Source organism: Solea senegalensis, linkage group LG1 (genome assembly GCF_019176455.1).
Source record: "Solea senegalensis isolate Sse05_10M linkage group LG1, IFAPA_SoseM_1, whole genome shotgun sequence".
NCBI classification, from domain to species: domain Eukaryota; kingdom Metazoa; phylum Chordata; class Actinopteri; order Pleuronectiformes; family Soleidae; genus Solea; species Solea senegalensis.
In genome coordinates, this window is record NC_058021.1 from 8,475,760 (window position 1) to 8,496,508 (window position 20,749).

At 40.9% G+C, this 20,749-nt stretch overlaps 4 protein-coding genes across 5 annotated transcripts; 2 read left to right on the plus strand and 2 right to left on the minus strand.

Annotated features, from left to right (window-relative positions):
* Positions 1–8: 8 nt before the first annotated feature.
* LOC122773740 (vesicle-trafficking protein SEC22b-like) lies at positions 9–2,614 on the plus strand. Its single transcript, XM_044032633.1, has 5 exons — positions 9–229; positions 1,036–1,145; positions 1,229–1,389; positions 1,476–1,622; positions 2,019–2,614. The coding sequence occupies exons 1-5, from the start codon at positions 155–157 to the stop codon at positions 2,171–2,173; spliced, it is 648 nt and encodes a 215-aa protein (XP_043888568.1). The 5' UTR covers positions 9–154; the 3' UTR covers positions 2,174–2,614.
* On the minus strand, positions 2,514–6,375 carry imp3 (IMP U3 small nucleolar ribonucleoprotein 3). Its single transcript, XM_044032647.1, has 7 exons — positions 6,103–6,375; positions 4,782–4,889; positions 4,378–4,452; positions 3,997–4,076; positions 3,862–3,913; positions 3,664–3,736; positions 2,514–3,470 (listed from the first exon to the last, which is right to left on the minus strand). Exons 1-7 carry the CDS (start codon positions 6,237–6,239, stop codon positions 3,444–3,446), a joined length of 552 nt encoding a protein of 183 aa, XP_043888582.1. The 5' UTR covers positions 6,240–6,375; the 3' UTR covers positions 2,514–3,443.
* Positions 6,376–7,296: 921 nt separating this feature from the next.
* On the plus strand, positions 7,297–14,806 carry slc35a3b (solute carrier family 35 member A3b). Of its 2 annotated transcripts, none has more exons than XM_044041796.1 (8): positions 7,297–7,510; positions 10,611–10,856; positions 10,942–11,096; positions 11,662–11,784; positions 11,903–12,071; positions 12,932–13,050; positions 13,203–13,336; positions 14,134–14,806. In XM_044041796.1, the coding sequence occupies exons 2-8, from the start codon at positions 10,664–10,666 to the stop codon at positions 14,231–14,233; spliced, it is 993 nt and encodes a 330-aa protein (XP_043897731.1). In that variant the 5' UTR covers positions 7,297–7,510; positions 10,611–10,663; the 3' UTR covers positions 14,234–14,806. The 2 variants fall into 2 exon arrangements, with proteins under 2 accessions (XP_043897731.1, XP_043897740.1); XM_044041805.1 differs by lacking the exon at positions 7,297–7,510 and adding an exon at positions 7,895–8,081.
* A 666-nt stretch (positions 14,807–15,472) lies between these two features.
* On the minus strand, positions 15,473–20,271 carry fam78ba (family with sequence similarity 78 member Ba). Its single transcript, XM_044041818.1, has 3 exons — positions 19,042–20,271; positions 18,469–18,748; positions 15,473–16,781 (listed from the first exon to the last, which is right to left on the minus strand). The coding sequence occupies exons 1-3, from the start codon at positions 19,374–19,376 to the stop codon at positions 16,539–16,541; spliced, it is 858 nt and encodes a 285-aa protein (XP_043897753.1). The 5' UTR covers positions 19,377–20,271; the 3' UTR covers positions 15,473–16,538.
* Between the last annotated feature and the right edge of the window lie 478 nt (positions 20,272–20,749).

The window sequence follows — 20,749 nt, forward strand, 5'->3', positions numbered from 1 at the left end:
TCCGGTCGGACCCAGTTCACCGTCGCACCACGTACTTCCGTCCAGCACGTTCCTTCCTCCTCATCAAAGTTGACAGTTAACACACAAGTTGGTGAAGTTGACTTTGTCGGACTTTAGAGACACTTGACGCCGCCGGTGACTGACATTTATCAGGATGATTGCACTGACAATGATAGCTCGTGTGGTGGACGGACTCCCACTTGCTGCGTCCATAGAGGAGGATGAACAGGTATAGATGACACTGCTTAGCTTCCTTTTCTTATGTGGGTGTGTGGAGAGAGAGCTACATACAAAACAAAACTCCATTAAAAAAAAGTTCGTGTTTTATCACAGTGTATCCATAAAGTGGACCATAGCCCTCTTTAAAATACATCAGATTAAATTATTTTAACCTATAACTCAAAGGAATTTATTTCATACAACTATAAGTTTGAAGTGAATTAACAATCAAGTCGATATACAATACGTAGCTGTCTGTATCGTGTCTATTATTACGTGTACATAATATTAACTGGAGATTTGAGCGAATATATATAAAAACATTTTCAAGTTAATAATTTAATATATTGGTGTACTGAGATGTAACATGTTGACTGTTACCTTCAAAGTGTAACGTTTTAGAATCAAATGTTTAACCCTATAGTCATGAACTGTGTTTCAAGAGGGTCTCTTGACCGTTGGTGCTGCTGATATTCAATTTCTGCATGTGAACAGGACTGTTGCAGCACAATAGGAAAAGCAGGCATTAACCTCAAGCTGAGCTGAGGGGGGAAAAACACCCATTACTACCTGCATTGTTTTAAATAAGAAAACATCTGAAGGAAAAATAAAAATTCAAATATGTCAACATTATAGTTTGAATTCAAAGAATGTCTCTAGTTGGAATAAATCAAATTTCTTCAAATTTGTCTTCCCACCTAGTAGTAGGGGTATGGGGGTGTTGTAAGATGAGTTGGGATTAAATTAAAATGTGCTAAAATTGAGTATCTCCCAAATCCAGTTTTGACTAAATCTGTGCTTGTTGACGTCTGTCAGTCAGGAAGAGACCTCCAGCAGTACCAGAGCCAGGCCAAGCAGCTTTGCCGTAAACTGAACACTCAGAGTCCAGACCGCTGCACCCTGGAGGCTGGAGACATGGACTTTCAGTAAGTTAAAACAAGTGTTCACTGTTTATACATTTGACAGATATCAGATATAGTATAAATAATGTTTTGTGTCTTGTTTCAAGCTATTTAATAGCACAGGGCATATGCTACCTGTGCCTCTGTGAGGCTTCATTCCCCAAAAAGATTGCCTTTGCCTACCTTGAAGATCTCCACAATGAGTTCTATGACCAGTATGGAAAAAAAGTAAACACAGCGATGAGGCCGTACTCTTTCATCGAGTTTGGTAAGAAAAAAAATGTGTGATCTCTTCATTGCCTCTGGAGAGAAAACAACTTTTGATTTATTTTTTTTGCACACGCTTCATTCCAGACACGTACATACAGAAAACAAAGAAGACATATGTCGACAGCAGAGCCAGGAGGAACCTGGGCAGTATCAACACAGAGCTGCATGATGTACAGAGAATTATGGTGGCAAATATTGAGGAAGTTCTTCAAAGAGGAGAGGCTCTTTCTGGTGAGTGCAGAAACACAACCCCCCCAGAGGATATTCAGATCTGACTTGACACAGACACAACATACGTTGCAATCAATTTTGAATGTATTCATCGTGAGAAAGCAGACTAGACGATCCAGTCAAGACACAGCACCACACACATCATCAAACGATTTCAGGGATTTGAGATCTCACACAAACATTTCATGATTTAACATGACTTTAGAATGTAAACAGGCATGGGGACGAGCTGTCCCCGTTCGGTTGTGGTTAATCAGCAATGTGTGAACTCATTTGACAACGGTTTGAATGTTATTGACATTTATCTATTGGTAAAAGTTGTACACTGTGGTTTTAAATGTACATGTATTCCCGAGGCAAAGTCCTTATCATCTCAATTGTTGTATTTCCCCTCAGTTCTAGACACTAAAGCCAGCAATCTGTCAACCCTGTCAAAGAAGTACCGCAGCGATGCCAAGTACCTCAACACCCGCTCAGCGTACGCCAAGGTGGCTGCTGTGGCCGTGTTCTTCATCACACTCATCATTTACTTGCGTTTTTGGTGGCTCTGATGGACCTCCATACAAGGACTGTTACAATTGGGGGCGGGTGTGGGGTCTCTGTGGAAATCAAGCATTAAAACAGATCCTGTCATACACCTGGGTGCCTTAGGAGGAGGGTCATATACAGCCTGTTCATGTTGAGGGTAAATGTTCTATATTGTGCTGTATTCAGGTTTAAAAAAGGGCCACATATAGTTTAAACTGAGCCACTAATATGAGATGTAACTTCTCTATTTGAATGCTTTATGGTGAGTTCATGTTTACTGGAATATTCGGAGATGCGAGTTTACAAAAATAATGTTTACATGTTGGTATGGGGTTTCAGTGTTGGATCAAACTGTAAAAAGTCTTAATATTGTGATAAAGGAAGGTTTATTGTTCAGAGTTTGCACTGTAAAGGTCATGGAATAAAATAAATATTTATCAGTGTGTTCAGTTTCATGAATGGCACAGGTTTTGTTGATATGAACATGGACAGTTTTTTATTGTGCAGACATGTGTAGGATTGCAACAAATAACCATCAATGATCGAAAACTATTTTGATAGATATTCTATCCATCTTCTACCGCTTTATCCTCCATGTGAGGGTCACTGGAGCCAATCCCAGCTGACACAGGGCAAAAGGGCGGGGTACACCCTGGAGAGGTCACCAGTCCATCACAGAGAAATAGCATTCATTCTCACATTCACACCTCCAAACAACTATAATCAATTATTCAAGATGATCTAGAAATTGTCCAATACTACATATTACATTTCCCTGGGTCACATTGACTCTGACACAGGCAGCTCACATTCACACATTACACAACATGGGAGTTACAGGAGAGGGAACAGCCGCACACGCATGTACGTAACTGTGGAAGCTGCTCTGTATAACCAGTGAGAAAAATCATGAAGATAAAACAGCTGAGACTCCACTTGTGTCCCACTGGTCACTGAGCAGGTTTAGAGAATAGAGTCAATAGGTCAGAATCACCAAGACAGTCTCAGATGAACTCCAGACTAGACCTTCCAGACAAACTGGAATCCTTGGATGGATGATAAACTGTTGGTCAATCTGATTTTGGCAGCACATTTCAAAAGCCACCCAAAACAAATGTTCACTGAAGAGCCTGGAAGTGTCCTCCCTAAGTTTTTCTGTGTATCTCTGTATCTCCACAACAACTCAAACTAACAGGAGATTCAAAGTAATTAGTTATTCACACTGCAATCAGAAGAACAGCGCTCCTGACCCTTTCCTGTCCGTCCTTCAGGGTGACAAACGGACGTTTGACGTTATGCCATCAAGTCAAAGTCATCTCTCTGCAAACAAAACACATGAGTCACTTCCACAAGATTAAAACATTTGCTGATTTGTTCTCATAAAAACATTATCAATCATAGTTGTTCAAGTATGTTTTAGTGTGATTAAAATACTAGGCAGTGCTTTACTTCAAAATATAAAAGTGCAGATCAGCAGCTGCACAAACAAGCACATTCTGAATTCCTCACTGACCTCATCATTGTAATTCAAGACATGCTGCTTGATCTTGGAGGAGTCCACCCATGTGACAAAATCTTCCATATTTCTGGGAAGAAAAAGTCACAAAGGGATCAATATTTGATCATGTGATACAACAGGTGTTTTTTTCTGTTGTTGCAGAATATAAAGGTAACATAAATGAAGTAAAAAAAAAAAAATGTCGACACCAACCTTGTGACTAGAAATGCTGGGTCTGTGATGATGTCCGGGCCAACACGCACATCTGTGATTAAATCAAGGACTATACAACTACAAAGTTACTGTTTCACTTTCAGTTTGAAACAAAACCACAGTAATGAAGGATACGTCCTTGTTCAATGAAGGTGATAGCTGTCTTAAGGTTCTGAGCCATACGAAGCTTCAGCATGATGCTCGGCAGCCTCCTCCTGCATTAGGGCACAGGAAAACAGGTGATGCTGTGCAACAGCTATAAGCAGAATGTATGTCATTTTTATACTTCAAAGTGTCCTTAACAAAAATGTGCCCAGCCTACAAAGGAAAGGACGTCAGCATTTATCAGACACAGAAAACAAGTCAAGATCTTCCACATTCACATATGACAAAATTATCTAAAATCAATAGATACTAGACATTATATATTATAGGACATAATAGACATATCCTATTTTCTTCCTTTAGAATTGAGTCAGGCATCTACAATATTTTACAGTATGTGTGATTATTTACCTGCAGAAGGCAGAAGCTGTGACCTTCTCTGTGAGGGAAAGGTTCTGTTTGGTGGGAATGAGACCAATGCTGTATCTTTTGAGAAAGAGAACATGGTCAGTGTGAAAAGGTTTTATTTTCTCTTTATTTTTCACAGAAACCAGAGACATCATGCAGGGGTGTATTTATTTGCACATCAATGCATATACTGTACGTCAGTGTTCACCTTTCACAAGAGAGGTAAAGGCTGTACAGTCCAATGCATGTGCAAATGATATTAAACTAACACAATGCAGGATTTGCTCTCGGGGTCCCCGAGGTCAATAACAGTGACCAGATGTGCCATCAAAACAATCTTTGCAACATTATTTGTCGATTAAAATCCTTCTCCGTGTCACTTTAAAGTAACATGTCATCACACTTACATTTTCTCCAGCAGCCGATGTGTAGTCTGAGCTCTGAAGCCATCTTTCTCATCCAGGTCTCGGATCTTCTGGGCCAGATCTCTGATGTTCCGACTCAACTTGTTGTACCTAAAACAAAAGGGGGTGAAAAGAATAAATTTAACTCTGTGTCAAATATAAAAATGAGGCTGAATTAAGTTCAGAGGATCACAGTGACCACACTTTCTTGCCTGTCACACTGCATGCATGACTGTTAACAAGTGAACCATTTAATGCTACTGGTCTGCAGCAGCATTTAACCCTTTGTTTTATGAAATTAAATTTGTGTAAATATTTTCAAACAATACTTCTCACAAATCAAACAACACCGATATCGTGCCAATGATATCAGTATTGGCAGATATTGGCTTTATCAGCAGATATTGGCATTATCTGCAGATATGTGCTCGATTATAAAGCAGTTGAACAGGTGTAACCAGTAAAGTGAATGTAAATTTAAACATGAGATGAGTCAATACAGATTGATGCACGCTGATGCAAACAAAATGGAAAGTCCAAAACGACATCAAATACAGCTCCAGGAAAAGTGTTGTAATGATCTGTCACAGCAAGAGGTTCGGACCGATATTATTGGCACGATATCGGTATCTGCAGATATTGGCTTTAAAATGCATCATTGGCTGACACACCAAGATCTACCGATATGACAGTAGATCTTGGCTATTTAGCCTATTACCGATTGCCCTAACAATTGGCTAAATAGGCTGCTGCTTCCTTGAGACTAAATGACCTCTGCAGTTGGGCACAGGGTAAAAAGTATATACATATCGGTATCGATTATCGGCCTAAACACTCACGATATCTTGGCAAAAAGTCCAATATCGTGTATGAAACAGCCTATTCCAATATTGTTGCTGACCAAATCTACCCCTTTATGACCACTGGTTTCTTGAACATCCCAATGAGTTCACTGTATGGATGGATGTGCAGCTGAAAACCAGGTTTGTCCAACCAATGTATGGACAAAAGTCTCTGAGGATGTGTGAGGAATCTGTGCCACAACGATTTACTGCAGTTGTGTTTTTTGTAAACCGTGCATTTGAAAAAGCACCAATAATAATTATATTTTATCGGTTAAAGAGCTTCTACATATGCCTACTGTTGTATTAACCATGACAGAAACAAAAAACGATTTTGTTAATTACCAATGCTGTTAATTTGGGGCAGCTGTGGCATAAACCTTACACGTTTACAAGATGTGTGTTATTTAGTGATATTTGTGTGTGTTGTGTTTGTCTTTAGAGGACTATAGGTCAGTCATAAAGTCTGAATCCTCACTCACTTGGTGTAGTCTTCCCTCTTTTCGATGTGATACTTCCTCAGCACTTTGACCTCGTGCAGGTTGTTGTCCACCTCCCAGTTGATGAAGTCAACTTTCTTCAGCAGCTTCTGTTCGTGGTACTTTAATTTACGGACCATTTTTACGCCTTTGGCGGGATTAACACGTTTTTATTCACAGGTTTAGCGGCTTCACCGTGAGCTACTCTGGCTCAGGAAAACACAGGAAACACGTGTCGTTCTTCTTCGATTACCGCTTAAGGTCGAACGCCAAGTCAAAAATACAAACAGCGCCACCTATCGCTCTTCAACATTATCATCTCCGGTCATACAAAACAATCTACCAACAGTATGTTAATATTGATATTAACTAAACAGTGTTTAGTTAATGTAATATATATAGACTTACTACTATAGACTTCACTGACTGTTGTAATGCTACAAAGTACAAATACTTATATATACCTGTTACTGTACTTAAGTACAACATTCATGTATATGTACTTTATTGTGTTATTTATATTTCTAACTCACTAACTATATATATATTAATTTTATTATTATTTTCATTTCATTTTTTACTAACTATCTTTGTTACCAAATAAACAGTCTTGTATAAAGTACCTTAAATAAATACTTGAGTAATTTTCTATCTTACTAGAAAATTACTTTGGTAGAAGTTGAAGTCACCGTTTATAATATTACTTAAAGTAAAAGTCTATATATTAAATAATACTAAAAGTATATGACATTGACTGTACTTAAGTATCAAACGTCATTTTCTGCTATAAAATGTACTGAAGATTTTAAGAATTGTAGCTCAGTGGAAGGGTGAGTTGATTTACAACTGGAAGGTTGTGGCTTCAATTCCTGGCTCTGCTAGTCTGCTAGTACTTTTACTCAAGTATCCCTTTTATAGGTACTTTATACAAGACTGAACTTACTTAATATTGCCGTGTATTATTTTGTCTTTTCTGTCCTTTTTGGCAGCCAATAAATGTTGACACTGTAAATCACAATGAACTGAAAGGAAGCAACGTTTTTTGTCAATTTTGTTGAAAAACTAAATTAGCTTTTTGTTAATATATGATTTTTAAATTATGATTGAATTTTTCCTCCAACAGGTGTCACCAAACCTCTGGAGATTGTGATGGACTTCACACGCACAAACACACATTCATACACTCTGGGACGACGGTTGACTCAGGATGACTATTCTGTCCCTGCTTCATATTCAAGACACATTTTGACTGAGACCTCTCTCTCTCTCTCTCTCTCTCTCCCCCCTCTCTCTCCCTCTCTCGCTGTCTGTTGGCTTCATGGCTGTTATGATGTAAAATGAAGAGAAGAAGCAAAAGTGGGAGAAACAACCGGAGAACCTGTGTTTCACCAGCTGAGACCCAGATCCTGAGGTGAGTCTGTGTGTGAGAGAGAACACGTTACTTTGTCATTAGTTCACACAAAGCAGAGCACTTAAAGTCGTGTGTGTGTGTGTGTGTGACACAGTTTGTTGATAAATTCTCCAGAACCACGACAATCGCGTGGGTTCTAAGGAAAATCTCTGCTGTTAATATTACTGAAGTCATCCACTCAGAGCTGTAATCCTCTGTAGCGGATCCACGTCCTGTTGTCTGCCGCCGATGTTGTGAAATTCAGTGTTTGCTCAGGCGAGGGAAGTCTTCATCAAACAAGTGCACCGAGAATCCCACACACAGATCCAGAGCAGCAGCAGCGGCAGATTGGAATCTTTTTTTCTTTTTTTTAAAAAAAAACTCGTGTCCAGTTTCCTCGTCTTTTCTCAGAAGGTACACGTACTTAGTTTTTAATGACCCGCGGGTGGAGCTCGCCACGGCCACGCACACACTGCGTCTTTTCATCTGAGAACCTGAGAGCTGCTTGTCTCTAACTTATTAAACCACGTCGACTTCCGTTTGTGTCCTGGATCCTGGAGCTGATCTCTCATCTTTGCTGCAAAAGTTAAAGGTCCAGTGTGTAATATTCACGGTGGTTTAGTGGCAGAAAGAGGGTTTTTTTCTGTGTGTGTGAAATTCTTAAATTAAATTAATGAAATGAAATGAAATGAAATGAAATGAAATGAAATGAAATTAAATTATTATTTAACCCATGGGGCTCACCGGCACATATCGTCCCTGCAAGTGCACCCTTGTGGGAATAATAAACAAATCATTATATGGACATGCTGAAGTGTGTCTTCTTATGGGTTTTGTACTTTTTGCTCAGGTGTGTGTAAAAAAACACAGCCTAAATGCTCTGTATTCAAAGGGTTAATGAATTATAATTATTATTATACTACAACAACCCCTTAAATGCCAGTTTAATTATTTATTTAAATCAAAACACACACACAAAAAGGTATTATTTTCCATATAGTAAATAGAGGGGGGTGGGGTTAAAGGCTTAAAATCCTGTAAATGATTGAATATTTGATCAGGGTTAAATTTGATTCAGGGATTCCAGCAAAAATCCCTTAAACAAATTATTGAATGTTTGATAGTTTTGAGCAACTAGTTTAAGTAGTTTAAGGGATTCATGTAAAAATAAGCTGCAAACACAATTATCGATGTACGATGATTTTTTTGTATGTGTACACTGTTGCCACAAAGACGTCCAGGGGTGGGTATATTTGGGTGAAGAGGTTAGTGTGATGTATGTTAATTAGTTAAGCATGGCCCTAAAAGCACGCCATAAGATTTGAAATGATTTGAACTGTCTATGAAGTGGACATATTCTAAATGTAGTTCACATTTTCGTAAAAGCCTGATATATTTGTTTTGGGTTTGCAGTGACTGACTTACAAGCAGGCCCGCTGCAATACTCTAGTCTGGTACATTTTAGCTGATTATGAACTGAAATGTATAGATGTGGGGTAGAGTGGAGACTGTGTAAGGTGTGCAGAAGGACACACACACACACACACACACATATCATACACAGAAGGACATTGTGCAGCCATGCTCTTCAGTCGCTACATAAGGACTTCAGTGTGTTCAACAAACCACTAATTCAAGCTTCTCGTTCTGTTTAACATCCCACTCTTACCAAAGTGTGATAGCTTATGTTTTATGACATAACTGTATCATTAGAAATGAAAACACATTACACACATTCTCTACCATCTTATGTTCAAGAACTTATTTAATTTGTGTGCTTGAAATGGTAAAGCAATTGTTTATAGTAACAGTAGGACGATTTAGGTTACACAGGCACTCAGTTGCTGGTTACAACTACACGATGAGCCGTATTTTTGGACTTTTCCTTAGATTCCATGAAAACTAAAATAACGGACATGACATCAAAGTTGTGTACTTTACACTTTTACACTTTTTTGACGTTTACAATTTGTGTCACGTGTTGTTGAGAAGCAAAAGTGTGTTTTAGCTTAAAATACCTAATTACAAGCACGGAGTTAGGAGGGTTGTAATCGATACAGACGCACAACGAATAAACAAATGCACACATCCAGACTGCATCACAGTTATGGGCTGGTGACTGACATAACTTCTCCCTGTGTCAGCACCTCACAGCTCAAAGTTTCCTAGATGCAGTCTGGACAACTATGGTAAAAGACGGATAAACAACACATGACTTATCCAAGTGCAGTAGAATCAAAAGTCTCATGTCACAGCACTGTTCTCTCCCTCTTGGCTGGGGAGATAAAACTTGAGACCGCAGTGTTTTTTTGTAATAACTCAGATGTCCAAAGGGAGCTTTAATGGTTTTATTAAAAAAAAAAAAAAATATATATATATATATATATATATATATATATGTTTATATCAAAGCCTCTGTGATCCTGGTGTAACGGCACTGTGGTGGGCAGGTGCCCATGTTTGTGTGTCCTGATCAATGTCACAACACAGAAACTGGATGGAAGTGAATGACGCTGTGTAAACGTGAGAAGGAGTAGGACTGAACTTCTGTTTTCATATAAAAATTGCAAATTGAAACAATTCAGTCAGCATATCGTTCTCTGTTCTATGCCTTTGAGTTCCCATTCTTGCATTCGTCTGTAGTAGTTTACATTTTGATGGTATCTAATGAGGTAATGACATAGCAAAAATTGTACCAAAGATTGACTTAAAACTTTAAATCAAATTGCCAAATCTGTTACATTGATATTTTACCCATGTCGTCGTTGAGCTTTAGAAGAGAAACTCATGAGACGATTTTTAGAAAAACTGTTGTCAAGCACATATACGTAGACTGTATAGTTTGTAGTTTGAGCTTCCACGCCCAACCTTCCTCCTTTTCCAGCCGGGCATGGGACAGACCTTGGCAGAGTGGACTTTGAGCAAATTCGCAACTCTGCTTCTTTTTTATTTCCCAACATCTGAGTTCTTTGTACCAGTTGCTTGACGTACTGCCCTGTAACACACTTCTCTCTTTCAGATCCTCTAAAACCTACCTCCCCTCTCTCTATTCCAACCATGTCTTCTGCATGTGTCATCTTGCCTTTCCACAATTTTGATTTCACGTTGTGATATTACACAGACTTGCCCAAGGAGAAGTCAGTTCTTGCATCAGTGGACTCAGAGTCTTCTGCAATGTCCCACTCCTCGAGGCTGAAGTATGTGTCTCTGGGGGTGCTGGTGGTGCAGACAACCTCACTGGTGCTCACCATGCGCTACTCCCGCACCCTGAAGGAGCATGGTCCGCGATACTTGGCCTCCTCAGCTGTAGTGTCTGCTGAGGTGCTGAAAGTCCTCACCTGCATCCTCTTGGTCTTCAGGGAGAGCAGTGAGTGAGCATGTGTTTCTCTCAACTCCACGTGCGGGTGGTCCCCAGGTTACCTCACTGACAACACACTCTGTGTCTCTGCCAGGGTTCAGTGTGCAGGCCATGAATGAGCTGCTGAAGGAGGAGATTGTGAACAAACCCTTGGAGACCATAAAGTTGGCAATTCCTGCAGGAATCTACACGCTGCAGAACAATCTGCTCTATGTTGCCTTGTCCAACCTGGATGGAGCTACCTATCAGGTTACTCATTAGTGTGTGTGTGTCATTTAATACTTTGTTTATGTCGGCTTGTAAATTCAGATTGGAATGATAAACAGACTGGTTTCAGCTACTAGCTTCCACTGATTTCATAAATTGAATGTATAATTCTCATTGAGTAAACTATTTGAGTGACATTCATTTCATTAATGTATTTGTAATTTGTAGATGTTAATAAAACACATTTATTTTCATTTTCTTATGCTGCTTCATGAGAACGTGATCATTTATATCGACCATCTTCAGCTCCTCATACTGACAGTGACTAAGACTAATGGGTTGTATCAGATTGTTCCTTATTTTGTATCCAGGACAGTAGATAGTAAACAATACTGGAACATTGTCACTTTATGTTCACTGTACGTCCATTCGATGACATTGAAAAAGCCAATTTATGGTGCAAACATAAATAAAACACATAGGACAAGGAGACTTCTTGTAGAAGCAAGTCAACCAGTGGCCACGCAGGATTTCATCTCCCATATTGACTTTTGTATGTGTACTTCAGACAACCTTACTTTCTGTGTTTGTGCTGTGCTCCACCAAGGTCACATACCAGCTGAAGATCCTCACCACAACACTGTTCTCTGTCGTCATGCTGGGGAAGAAGCTGAGTTTCCACCAGTGGCTCTCCTTGTCCTTTCTCATGGTTGGAGTCACACTTGTGCAGGTACCAGTAGACTCGTGAATAACCTTCATAGTTGATAGACATGCAGAGTTAGTTAGTCACTGCTCTGACTGGACTGGATGCCCCTGCACATTTTGACCTAATATTTTAATCTCCATAGTTACCTCAGGATCCTCAAGCTGAGCAGAAGGTCCTGTCTGCAGGCTCACAGTTTGTGGGACTGATAGCTGTGCTCACAGCCTGTGTGTCCAGTGGCTTTGCTGGAGTTTACTTTGAAAAAATCCTCAAGGAAACTAAACAGAGTGTGTGGGTCCGTAACATACAGCTGGGTGAGTGACCCTGACCTTGATTTTTTATTTTTTTTTTAAGGAGTGAGGCAAAACGGTGCAAAATGAATGGTATGTGAATCAGTGAGATAATAGAGAATGTGTGTGTGTGCTTGCATGTGTATCTTCATGAGGACCAACAATATAGGTTAGGTTTAGGGTTAGGCATTAAGTTGTAATGGTTAATGTTATGTTAATTAATGCATGTTCTCCCCGTGTGTGCATGGGTTTTCAGGCTTCCTTCCACAGTCCAAAAACATGCAATATGGGGATTACGTCAATTGGACCTACAGTCAATTGGACACAAATTGACTGTAGGTGGGAGAGTGAAATTTTTTGTCTCTATGTGGTCCTGTGATGGATGGATGGATGGATGGATGGTTAATGTTACAGTAAGGAGCTAGGGAATGTGTTATGTCTATATGTCTATAAGTAACGACAAAGAATGCTGTGTGTGTGGTCATGTAGAGTGATGTCACCCCGCCCCCCAAGCAGGACAGATAATGGATAATGGAGAGAAACCTTATAATCTCTGCCCCCTAAACAGAACATTACGACATTCTTTGGTACTGTCTTTGAAAACAACAGGAAACATAAGATTTTACTTCAAAAGACTAGAGGCTAAGGCTTCCCGAAAAATAAGCCTGTCAATCCAGACGGACAGGTTTTCAGTTTCAGAAAACTTTCCTTATAATAGTGAAGACATATCAAGTTTTTCACAAATTTATATAGGCAGCAGTGCAAGTTTTGTCTAGAAAACAAGAGAGGTGACAGGTCAGCAGTATTTGTTCCTGTTATTAAGATGTTCAAGGCTTTAAAGGCATATGATGTGGTGTTAATGTAACATTTCTTGTCTTTTTCAGGAGTCTTTGGCTTCATATTTGCGTTGGCAGGAATGATCATATATGATGGAGAGCAGGTGCAAGAATCAGGAATATTTCAGGGCTACAACACTTTAACCTGCATTGTTGTTGTCTTACAGGTTCGATCATTATGTTTCTATTCAGTGTATTTATGCATGTCACATTCGTGAAGATATTGTTGAAGTTCATCTGTACTTGTTCTCGTGCAGGTTTGTCTTCATGTTCACTGTGTTCGCCAGATCGCAAATTAAATGTTCTTATCCGTCTGTAGGCGCTGGGCGGGCTGATCATAGCGGTGGTTATTAAATATGCAGACAACATCCTCAAAGGATTCGCTACTTCCATGTCTATCATTGCGTCTGCTGTCATTTCATATTTCCTGTTGGAGGACTTTAATCCTACTGGGTAAGCACAGACAGTCACATACACTCCTTCCTCAAATTCAGTTATCCATTATCCAGTTGTCTTTGGTTCATTCACACCTGTACTAAGAGCTGTCCACTCGTGATCGGCTCATCAGCTTTGCACTTTTCCACTACACAGTCCCGGCACGGCTCGACTTGGCTCATGAGAAGCAATAGTACCTGGTGCTTTTTTTAAGTACCAGCTCTTGCGAGGTTCCAGGCAAACTGAGCCGATACTATACATGACGTCTTCATGACGACTGCCGTCCACTGATTGGTCAGAGTGTCGTCATTGGAAGAGTCATGAGCACGGCATCCGACACAAGAATCAAGCCGAACAATGCCAAACTGCAGATCAGTTAAAAAGAATCCTCAAAACTTGCGTTAATCTTCAACATTTAACAGAGCATCACAACCCCTGCTGCATTTCAGTTCAGTGACTGTGTCCACCGGAGTCTGTGCTCCGGTCATGCAGGAAGAACTGAGCGATTCTTCGAACAAATATTTTTAATTTTCACTCTAATGATTCAATGCACTGGTTTGTGTGTGTGTGTAAAACGATGCAGCTGTGCTATGATGACTCCGCCCACGTTGAGGACGTACTGTAGTAATGGAAAACCATACCAAACCGCGTAGAGTCGAGCCATGCCGTACTGAGCCGAGGCGAGCTGTGCCTGGACTGTGTAGTGGAAAAGAGCCACAAGTGAACATCCTCACAAAGCTACTAGAAAGGCTCACATGATATGACATAATTTAACGCCTGTTTATTCTTGTCTTTTGTTCTTGCCCTTCTTTCAGTGCATTTTTCTCAGGGGCAGTTCTGGTTATTGTTGCCACATTTCTCTACAGCTACCAGTGCAAACCTGCCACTGTTAGCATCATCAAGATAGAGACCTGACCAAAAACGACTGCCAAATACAGACGCCATGGTACTGTGGAAATGAACGAGTTATCAAAGCGGTGATTTCTAATCAATCACGACAGGACATTGTGGAGAATCCACGTGTTGCATCAAACCTCAACAAGGAACACTGTTTTGCACAAACGATTAGGATCAATAATGCAGTTCCTTTGTACTCTGCTGCTAACTTGAAATGTCAGCACACACTGTGGCAGTGAAGCAAACCAGTCATTATGACTTAATTATAATCACAACATTCCGTATGATCAATTTAAAAGGACAGTGAGAAGAAACTGATGGCTGAAATGGCTGAATGTTCTCCATATCTGTTTAAAGGCTATGCTGACACCAAGAGGAACAAACTTTGATGGAGCTTCCATCTAGTGGTAAAATGAAGAATGAAACTGATGCACAGAGGAAGGGGTTAACTCTCTGTTCAAAGGCGCTGAATGTCCTTTTTTTGTATGAGATGAGAAAAGATGGGATGTTATTGCTCTGACCTTGCTGCGCAGACTATTTATATCAAACTGTTATTTAAATGCAAAATAAAGGTCTTTGTGGAAGAGTGAATGTATAATTTACCGTCTTTTGAAACAGTCAGCTTTTTGTTTTCACTTCAAAGTAAAATTGATGGATACCTTTGATACCACACATACTAATGCTCACACACAGAGGTGGTCAGACTCATGAATATATAGTTTTTTTCTTTCCATTTGCAGTGCACTCAAGCCATCTCTATAGCAACAGATGGCTGAATGAGCTGCGGTGCAGTGATAAATAGAGACCCACTGAATTAATAGAACCACTTTTAACCTGTGTGTATTTAAGATGGTAATATCATACTTTTTTTTGACCCTGACAATTAATACAAGAGCATAGCCAGATTAACTTCTTATCCCACCAGCTTTTCCTTACTATTTTTTGTTATCGTCTTTGTATGGAAGTGGATTTCAAAAGCACATTTTGTATTTAGAGATACTACGTGTGTAGAGAGGAAAAGAGCAAGTCGAGGGGAAGGTAAGGTGTGAGCCTGGAGAGAAGCACAGATGGAGGATGAGTCATGTGATTTGTGTGTGGAGTGGCAGGCAGTGACATGGACAGACCATAATATAAGTCACTGAGAAGCTTCCATCAGCAGAACAATCTCCTGCAAAAACATTTAAATCAGTGATTTGAGATGTTGCGATACGACCTCATACATAGCCGATGTTTCAAAAAAGCACTTATCCAAATCAATAAATTCAGTTATATTTAATTCCACATCAAGGAAACTATTAATTTAATAGTACATTTAGATTCCCTGATAGGAGGAAGATTCATGTAACTTCTTAGTGCAACGTTACCTCGTAGCCACGTCAAATCTAGCCTTGGTTTGAGTTCAGTTTGGCCACATTCCACCCATGATGTATGACGTGACTTTGTTTTTTTGGCACTGCTCCAAGTCATTTACACCACATTCATTGAAAGCACAGCTGACATTATTTATTCAATGTGGTAACAGGTCCAGCTCATCTCTACTGTCACCCGTCTGAATACAATATCAGCTCAAATACAGAGGCTTAAAAATATGTTTGTGCATAATTTCGGTGTGTTAGCAAAACTCCAGTGACAACTACAGCAGATTTGTTTCTCTTCCAGACTTTCTTAATTCAATCTTATGGATGTATGACATTAATCTTAACCTAAAAAGATTCATAGTATAAGACTTTTGTTCTTAAATTTTTAGAATACATTCTTTAACTCTAATACTGCATGTTCTGAAGGCCTTTTTTTGGCACTGACAATCTTTAACCAGTACTGAGTTTTCAATCAAAATGTCTCCATGTGTCAAGGTACATAAAAAAGAATTTGATGTCTAAACGTCTCAAAAGCAGTTTTTGTCTCTCAATCTCTCATGCAATAAGATCTACGAAAGGATGCAGGATGCAGTTCTGATTGTAGACTAATACCTCTGTGATACATCTAAAAACAATGTTCCTTCTTCACTAAAATGAAGGCATAACTTTTCATAGCAGTTCAAAACTTGTCAAGGGCCGAACAGTCCTTGATTCAACTCCTGGTCGATGACACAAAATCATCCCCTCCAACGCTCTTCTGCGTCAGACTCATGACATAATATCCACTCAAGCTTGTTTCAATGGTTCACTTAAATCTCTTGGGGATAGAAGATCCACTGGCATCTTGAGCACAGAGGAACCATCAGTCCTCTCTTTGATAAGACTTGTGACTTCATCAAACTTCATAACTCCCATTTCAGCAAAAGGGAACAATTAGACTTAGTCAGTGGAACCTCTTTACCCTCTTATTTTGGTGGTATAACTACTAGTGGAGCTCCTCTTCTTGGTCTCCACATTAGAACTTGGGCATCATTGGCATTTGGCCTCCCCAGCGCGTTGGGAGGAATGGGCTCCTGGTAGTTGAGGATGTGCGGTTGCTCCTGATAGGAACGGCCCATCAGTGAGGCCCGGGATCCCAGAGGCATGTCTGGATCCACAGCTATATCCACCCGCATCCGCCACCGCACTGTCTGCAACACGATACGCTCCTGGAAGAGGAGAGCAGCGTCAAATGTAATGTATATGGCCTGGAACATACATCATATGTGTATGTATGGCTGACTGTACATTACAATATGATAATCCTAACATCGTGATAGCACTGCATCTTTGAAAAGCTTTTGAAGCCCAACAATGTGTGGTGAGTGAGATACCCTCAAAATGAATAGGTATAATCAGGATTTTTACACTCAGGCAAAGCCATTCAAAACAATTAGCACCATTCCCAGTGCCAGTGGTTTTTCTACGCTGTGTTGTGCTTTTTAACCCCTGTATCATGAGTGCATGGATTGTGATGTCACAGACATGACAGAAACAAAACGAGTCAGAGGGAAAAAACCAACAACAACAACAGCATAGCCCCCAGTGATGATGTTACAGTGGTTACTATTTTGCATCTTTTACTGTTGTCTCATTTTGAATTAATAATTTAGATCAGTGGTTCTCAAACTGTTTTATAACAAATTTCACCTGAGAAAATATTGACCTCTCAAAGTAACACCATTATCACCAATGCTGAAATACAGTGGTGTGAGTAGGCCGAGCAAAAAGCAGATTTACTGCTCTCTCATCCTCTTCCTCACATATACTTCAGATGCTGGTATAGCCAAATTAGATTAAGATATGGAGTTAGAGATAAGGTGACTCTTATTATTATTGTTGTTTACAGTTTTTGGTTTGTTTGCTCAGCTCCACTCCAATCACATAACCTGGTGTTTTTTTGTCTACCAGAGGAAGTACGCACAGTTTGAGAACCTTAGATTTAGATGATCCTATTGACAAAAATGTATAATACTGAAAACTGTCCCAGAAGATGAAATAGAAAAAATAGAGCATATAAGGAAGGAATTTGCATTTTCAGGTCTAAGACTTAGTGATGCTGATTGTAGTCAAAGCTGATAAGAAACTTTCAAATCCTTCAATATCTTCTACAGAGAATGGCCATAGGTATTTGGCTAATATATTTTGTGTTCTCTTGAGCCCTCATGCTATTACAAGAACATGGGTTTGTGAAAACTTCCTTGAGATTCTTTTGACCTGGCAGGATTTTTCCCTGTTCTCTCAAATCTTTTCAGGGTGACCAATTGCCAGTTGGTCACTCACGTTACTCTTATTCCACAATAAGAGTATTGTTTTTTGTAAGTTGTCCATCACTAACAACTCTATAGAGCAGGGGTATCAAACATACGGCCCGGGGGCCAGAACCGGCCCACCAGAGGGTCCAATCCGTAATAAGTGCAATTATTGTTGAAATTGCACTTATTTTTTAAATTGACTTTTTTTGTAAAACAAAAGAGAAAAAAGCAAGGAGTTCTTATTGTTCATAGGTTATTATGCTATTATTTTACTGTTTTTACGGGTCCGGCCCACTTGAGATCAAATTGTGCTTTATGTGGACAAAAATGAGTTTGACACCCCTGCTAGAGGCAGTGAGTGGAGTGCAGAGGAGGAGGATGGACATTGTACTTCTCACTTCCCTCTGCTCTGATCCAATGTGGGTGAAACAAAACCACATTTTCTTTGCCTGCAAAATTGTTGTTTGAGACGATCACAGGTGCCCTTCAGTGAGACACTTTTGTTCCTGCAAGATTGTGAAACTGACACTGCTGATAAATGCCCATGTAGTAATCTCTGCCACCAAACATTTCTCAGGTGTGTGTGTGTGTTTTGTCCCACCTTGGTGACAGAATTCATGGCCACTAGCCAGGTGATGAAGCTCTGGTCCCTGGTGATGTGGGTCAGCATGGGTGTGTTGCTGTTGCTGATGGGGACTGCCCAGGTCACACTAGGGTAGAAGTTGTCGTTCATGCTGACAGTCAGACGGGACGGTTTGGACGTAGGACCAGTCAGGGTGACTGTCTCGGTGGTGTTGCCATACCAGGGGTAACTCACACCATCTGAGTCGCTGATGGCCTTGACCCGACCCTCTCGCAGCTCTGGTATCTCCCAGCTAGACCTGCAGCAGTGGGTGGAGAAGGAAAGAAAAACCAGGTGAGTGGAATATACAGAGTTGTGGTCTAGATGCTCTGAGTAAGAAAAAGTCTGGTTAGTAATGGGGGCATTGCAACAGGGGAGGTAAAGCGGGCAACTGCCGTGGGCCCTGAGAATGGTTGGTTTTGTTAGTCCACAGAGTCCATTGAAATACCCTTGTTACCATGTTGGTAACTCAGTTAGTTAGCCCTAACCCAAACTAATACACATCCACACTGAACACAAAGTTATGTTAGTTTGTGTTGTCTTTACACTTACATTCCAATATCACCATATGTGTTGTAGAACTCCATCTGGGTACAAGCCTGGATCCAGCCCACCACCCAGGTTTCATTACGGGGCACTGGTGGCATCACAACCCCTGCTGAGGCCCTGAAGTAAGGCGTCTTGTAACGCAGCACAATTGGTGAGTTCTCTTCAATAATGGTGGGGCACTGGTCAATGGAGGCTGACACCTCATACACCACAATGTTCTCCCGTCTGATGCGGGGCTTGCATGCAATGCTCTGAATACAACCCATAGTGCAGGCGACGAGCAAACTGAGCAAAACCAGTGAAGAAGGGGGCAAATGACACCTAGCCAGTATGCACATCAGTCCCCTCCGGGGTCCACCCCTGCCCGAAGAGCAGATCTGATCATTTACTTACCCATCTTCACTGACAGTTGGGAAAAGGGGGGTGGGAGAGAAAATGCTGGGCAGTATCACAGTCACCATTGATCAAACATGAAAACATCCACCCATTATACTGTCAGGATGTGATGGTATGGAGGAGAGTGGGGACTGTGGGGGTAAGTATCACAGATCTCTGCAGCCTCCTCCCCCTGGTCTGCCTGCCGACTGCCGCACTGCCCTTGGCGCTCGTCCCCAGAAACTGTAATCTGGCCTCCCCGGGGCTGCCGCTGCTGCTGCTGCTGCTTCTCCTCCACCTTCCGCCCGGAGGTTCCGCTACTCCGCTTATAGTCCACTCGTCCGGCTGCACGTCGGTGCCCCTTGATCCTGCTGCTCTGCTCCCGGCTCTGCGTTGTCATGTCAGGTGGCGACAGTGCAGCCAGGTGCGTCAGAGGAGGGGGGTCTGGATGCCTTTTGTTTGCTCCGCTTTCCCGTATAAGCCCTACATTCGAGCGGCGCCCTCAAAAGACAGAATGTGGCTCTTCATCCCTTTGACCTACATGAAACGACGCTTCATCAAAGACGCTTCACACGAGCTGGAGAGTTGTCTTGAAAATAAGCGCTACAAAAAAAAGAAAAAAAAAGAAGCGGTGTTCATGTTTTCCACTCATCGCCCGCGTCCATTCTTGTGGATGCATGAATGGTGCATCATGAATGGAGGCAGCGAGGCAGAAACACGGGCTGCTCGCAGCGCTCTCTCGGTCCTTCGTCTCATCGCAGCGTGTCCAGTCATCACGGGCCGGAGAGCATCATCTTCCAGCCGCGAGTCGCCCTTTTCCGATTTGAGGTGCTGATGCTGGAGGCAGGGGTGGGAGGGGCGTCTCCCGGCCTGGTTGTATTAACAACAGCAATAACACTGCCCCACCCCCCACTCCCAATTTAAAAAATGATTAAAAATTGAATTAATTCATCTTGTTCAATTTAATACTTAGGCTAAATAACTAAATTCAATATCATTCCCTTCAGCAAATCCTTTTTCAAATGTAAATACACGTTATTACCCATACAAATGTATCACCTTTTCATAATATTTTTTTTGGCCATAGAATAAGTCTTTTATAGAGCCTTGCTTTACTTAGTCTGCCTTGTTTGTATATCCCCCTGAATAGACCTGTGTTTCTCGTGTTTTTGAAGCATACATGGAAAAAAAGAAATGAAAATGAGGAGGACAAAGTGGGAGACTGGAAGAGTGGATAGAGTTGTGAAAGAGTGTATTACATCCTTTCTGGTATGTGAAGGCCACCATAGTTCCCTGACATGGTTCAGAAAGGGAGGGTTGTTGCAATCTGCAGTTT

Excerpts from the sequence above, each read along its gene's own strand:
- LOC122773740 (XM_044032633.1), top strand. The coding sequence starts at position 155 with ATGATTGCACTGACAATGATAGCTCGTGTGGTGGACGGACTCCCACTT. Across the intron at positions 1,146-1,228 it reads GCTGGAGACATGGACTTTCA|CTATTTAATAGCACAGGGCA; the intron begins GTAAGTTAAAAC and ends TCTTGTTTCAAG. Across the intron at positions 1,390-1,475 it reads GTACTCTTTCATCGAGTTTG|ACACGTACATACAGAAAACA; the intron begins GTAAGAAAAAAA and ends GCTTCATTCCAG.
- imp3 (XM_044032647.1), bottom strand. The coding sequence starts at position 6,239 with ATGGTCCGTAAATTAAAGTACCACGAACAGAAGCTGCTGAAGAAAGTT. Across the intron at positions 3,914-3,996 it reads CACCTTCATTGAACAAGGAC|ATGTGCGTGTTGGCCCGGAC; the intron begins GTATCCTTCATT and ends ATTTAATCACAG. Across the intron at positions 3,471-3,663 it reads TCTTGAATTACAATGATGAG|AGAGATGACTTTGACTTGAT; the intron begins GTCAGTGAGGAA and ends TTTTGTTTGCAG.
- slc35a3b (XM_044041796.1), top strand. The coding sequence starts at position 10,664 with ATGTCCCACTCCTCGAGGCTGAAGTATGTGTCTCTGGGGGTGCTGGTG. Across the intron at positions 11,097-11,661 it reads TGGATGGAGCTACCTATCAG|GTCACATACCAGCTGAAGAT; the intron begins GTTACTCATTAG and ends TGCTCCACCAAG. Across the intron at positions 13,337-14,133 it reads GAGGACTTTAATCCTACTGG|TGCATTTTTCTCAGGGGCAG; the intron begins GTAAGCACAGAC and ends CCCTTCTTTCAG.
- fam78ba (XM_044041818.1), bottom strand. The coding sequence starts at position 19,376 with ATGTGCATACTGGCTAGGTGTCATTTGCCCCCTTCTTCACTGGTTTTG. Across the intron at positions 18,749-19,041 it reads ACATATGGTGATATTGGAAT|GTCTAGCTGGGAGATACCAG; the intron begins GTAAGTGTAAAG and ends CCACTGCTGCAG. Across the intron at positions 16,782-18,468 it reads CCATGAATTCTGTCACCAAG|GAGCGTATCGTGTTGCAGAC; the intron begins GTGGGACAAAAC and ends CTCCTCTTCCAG.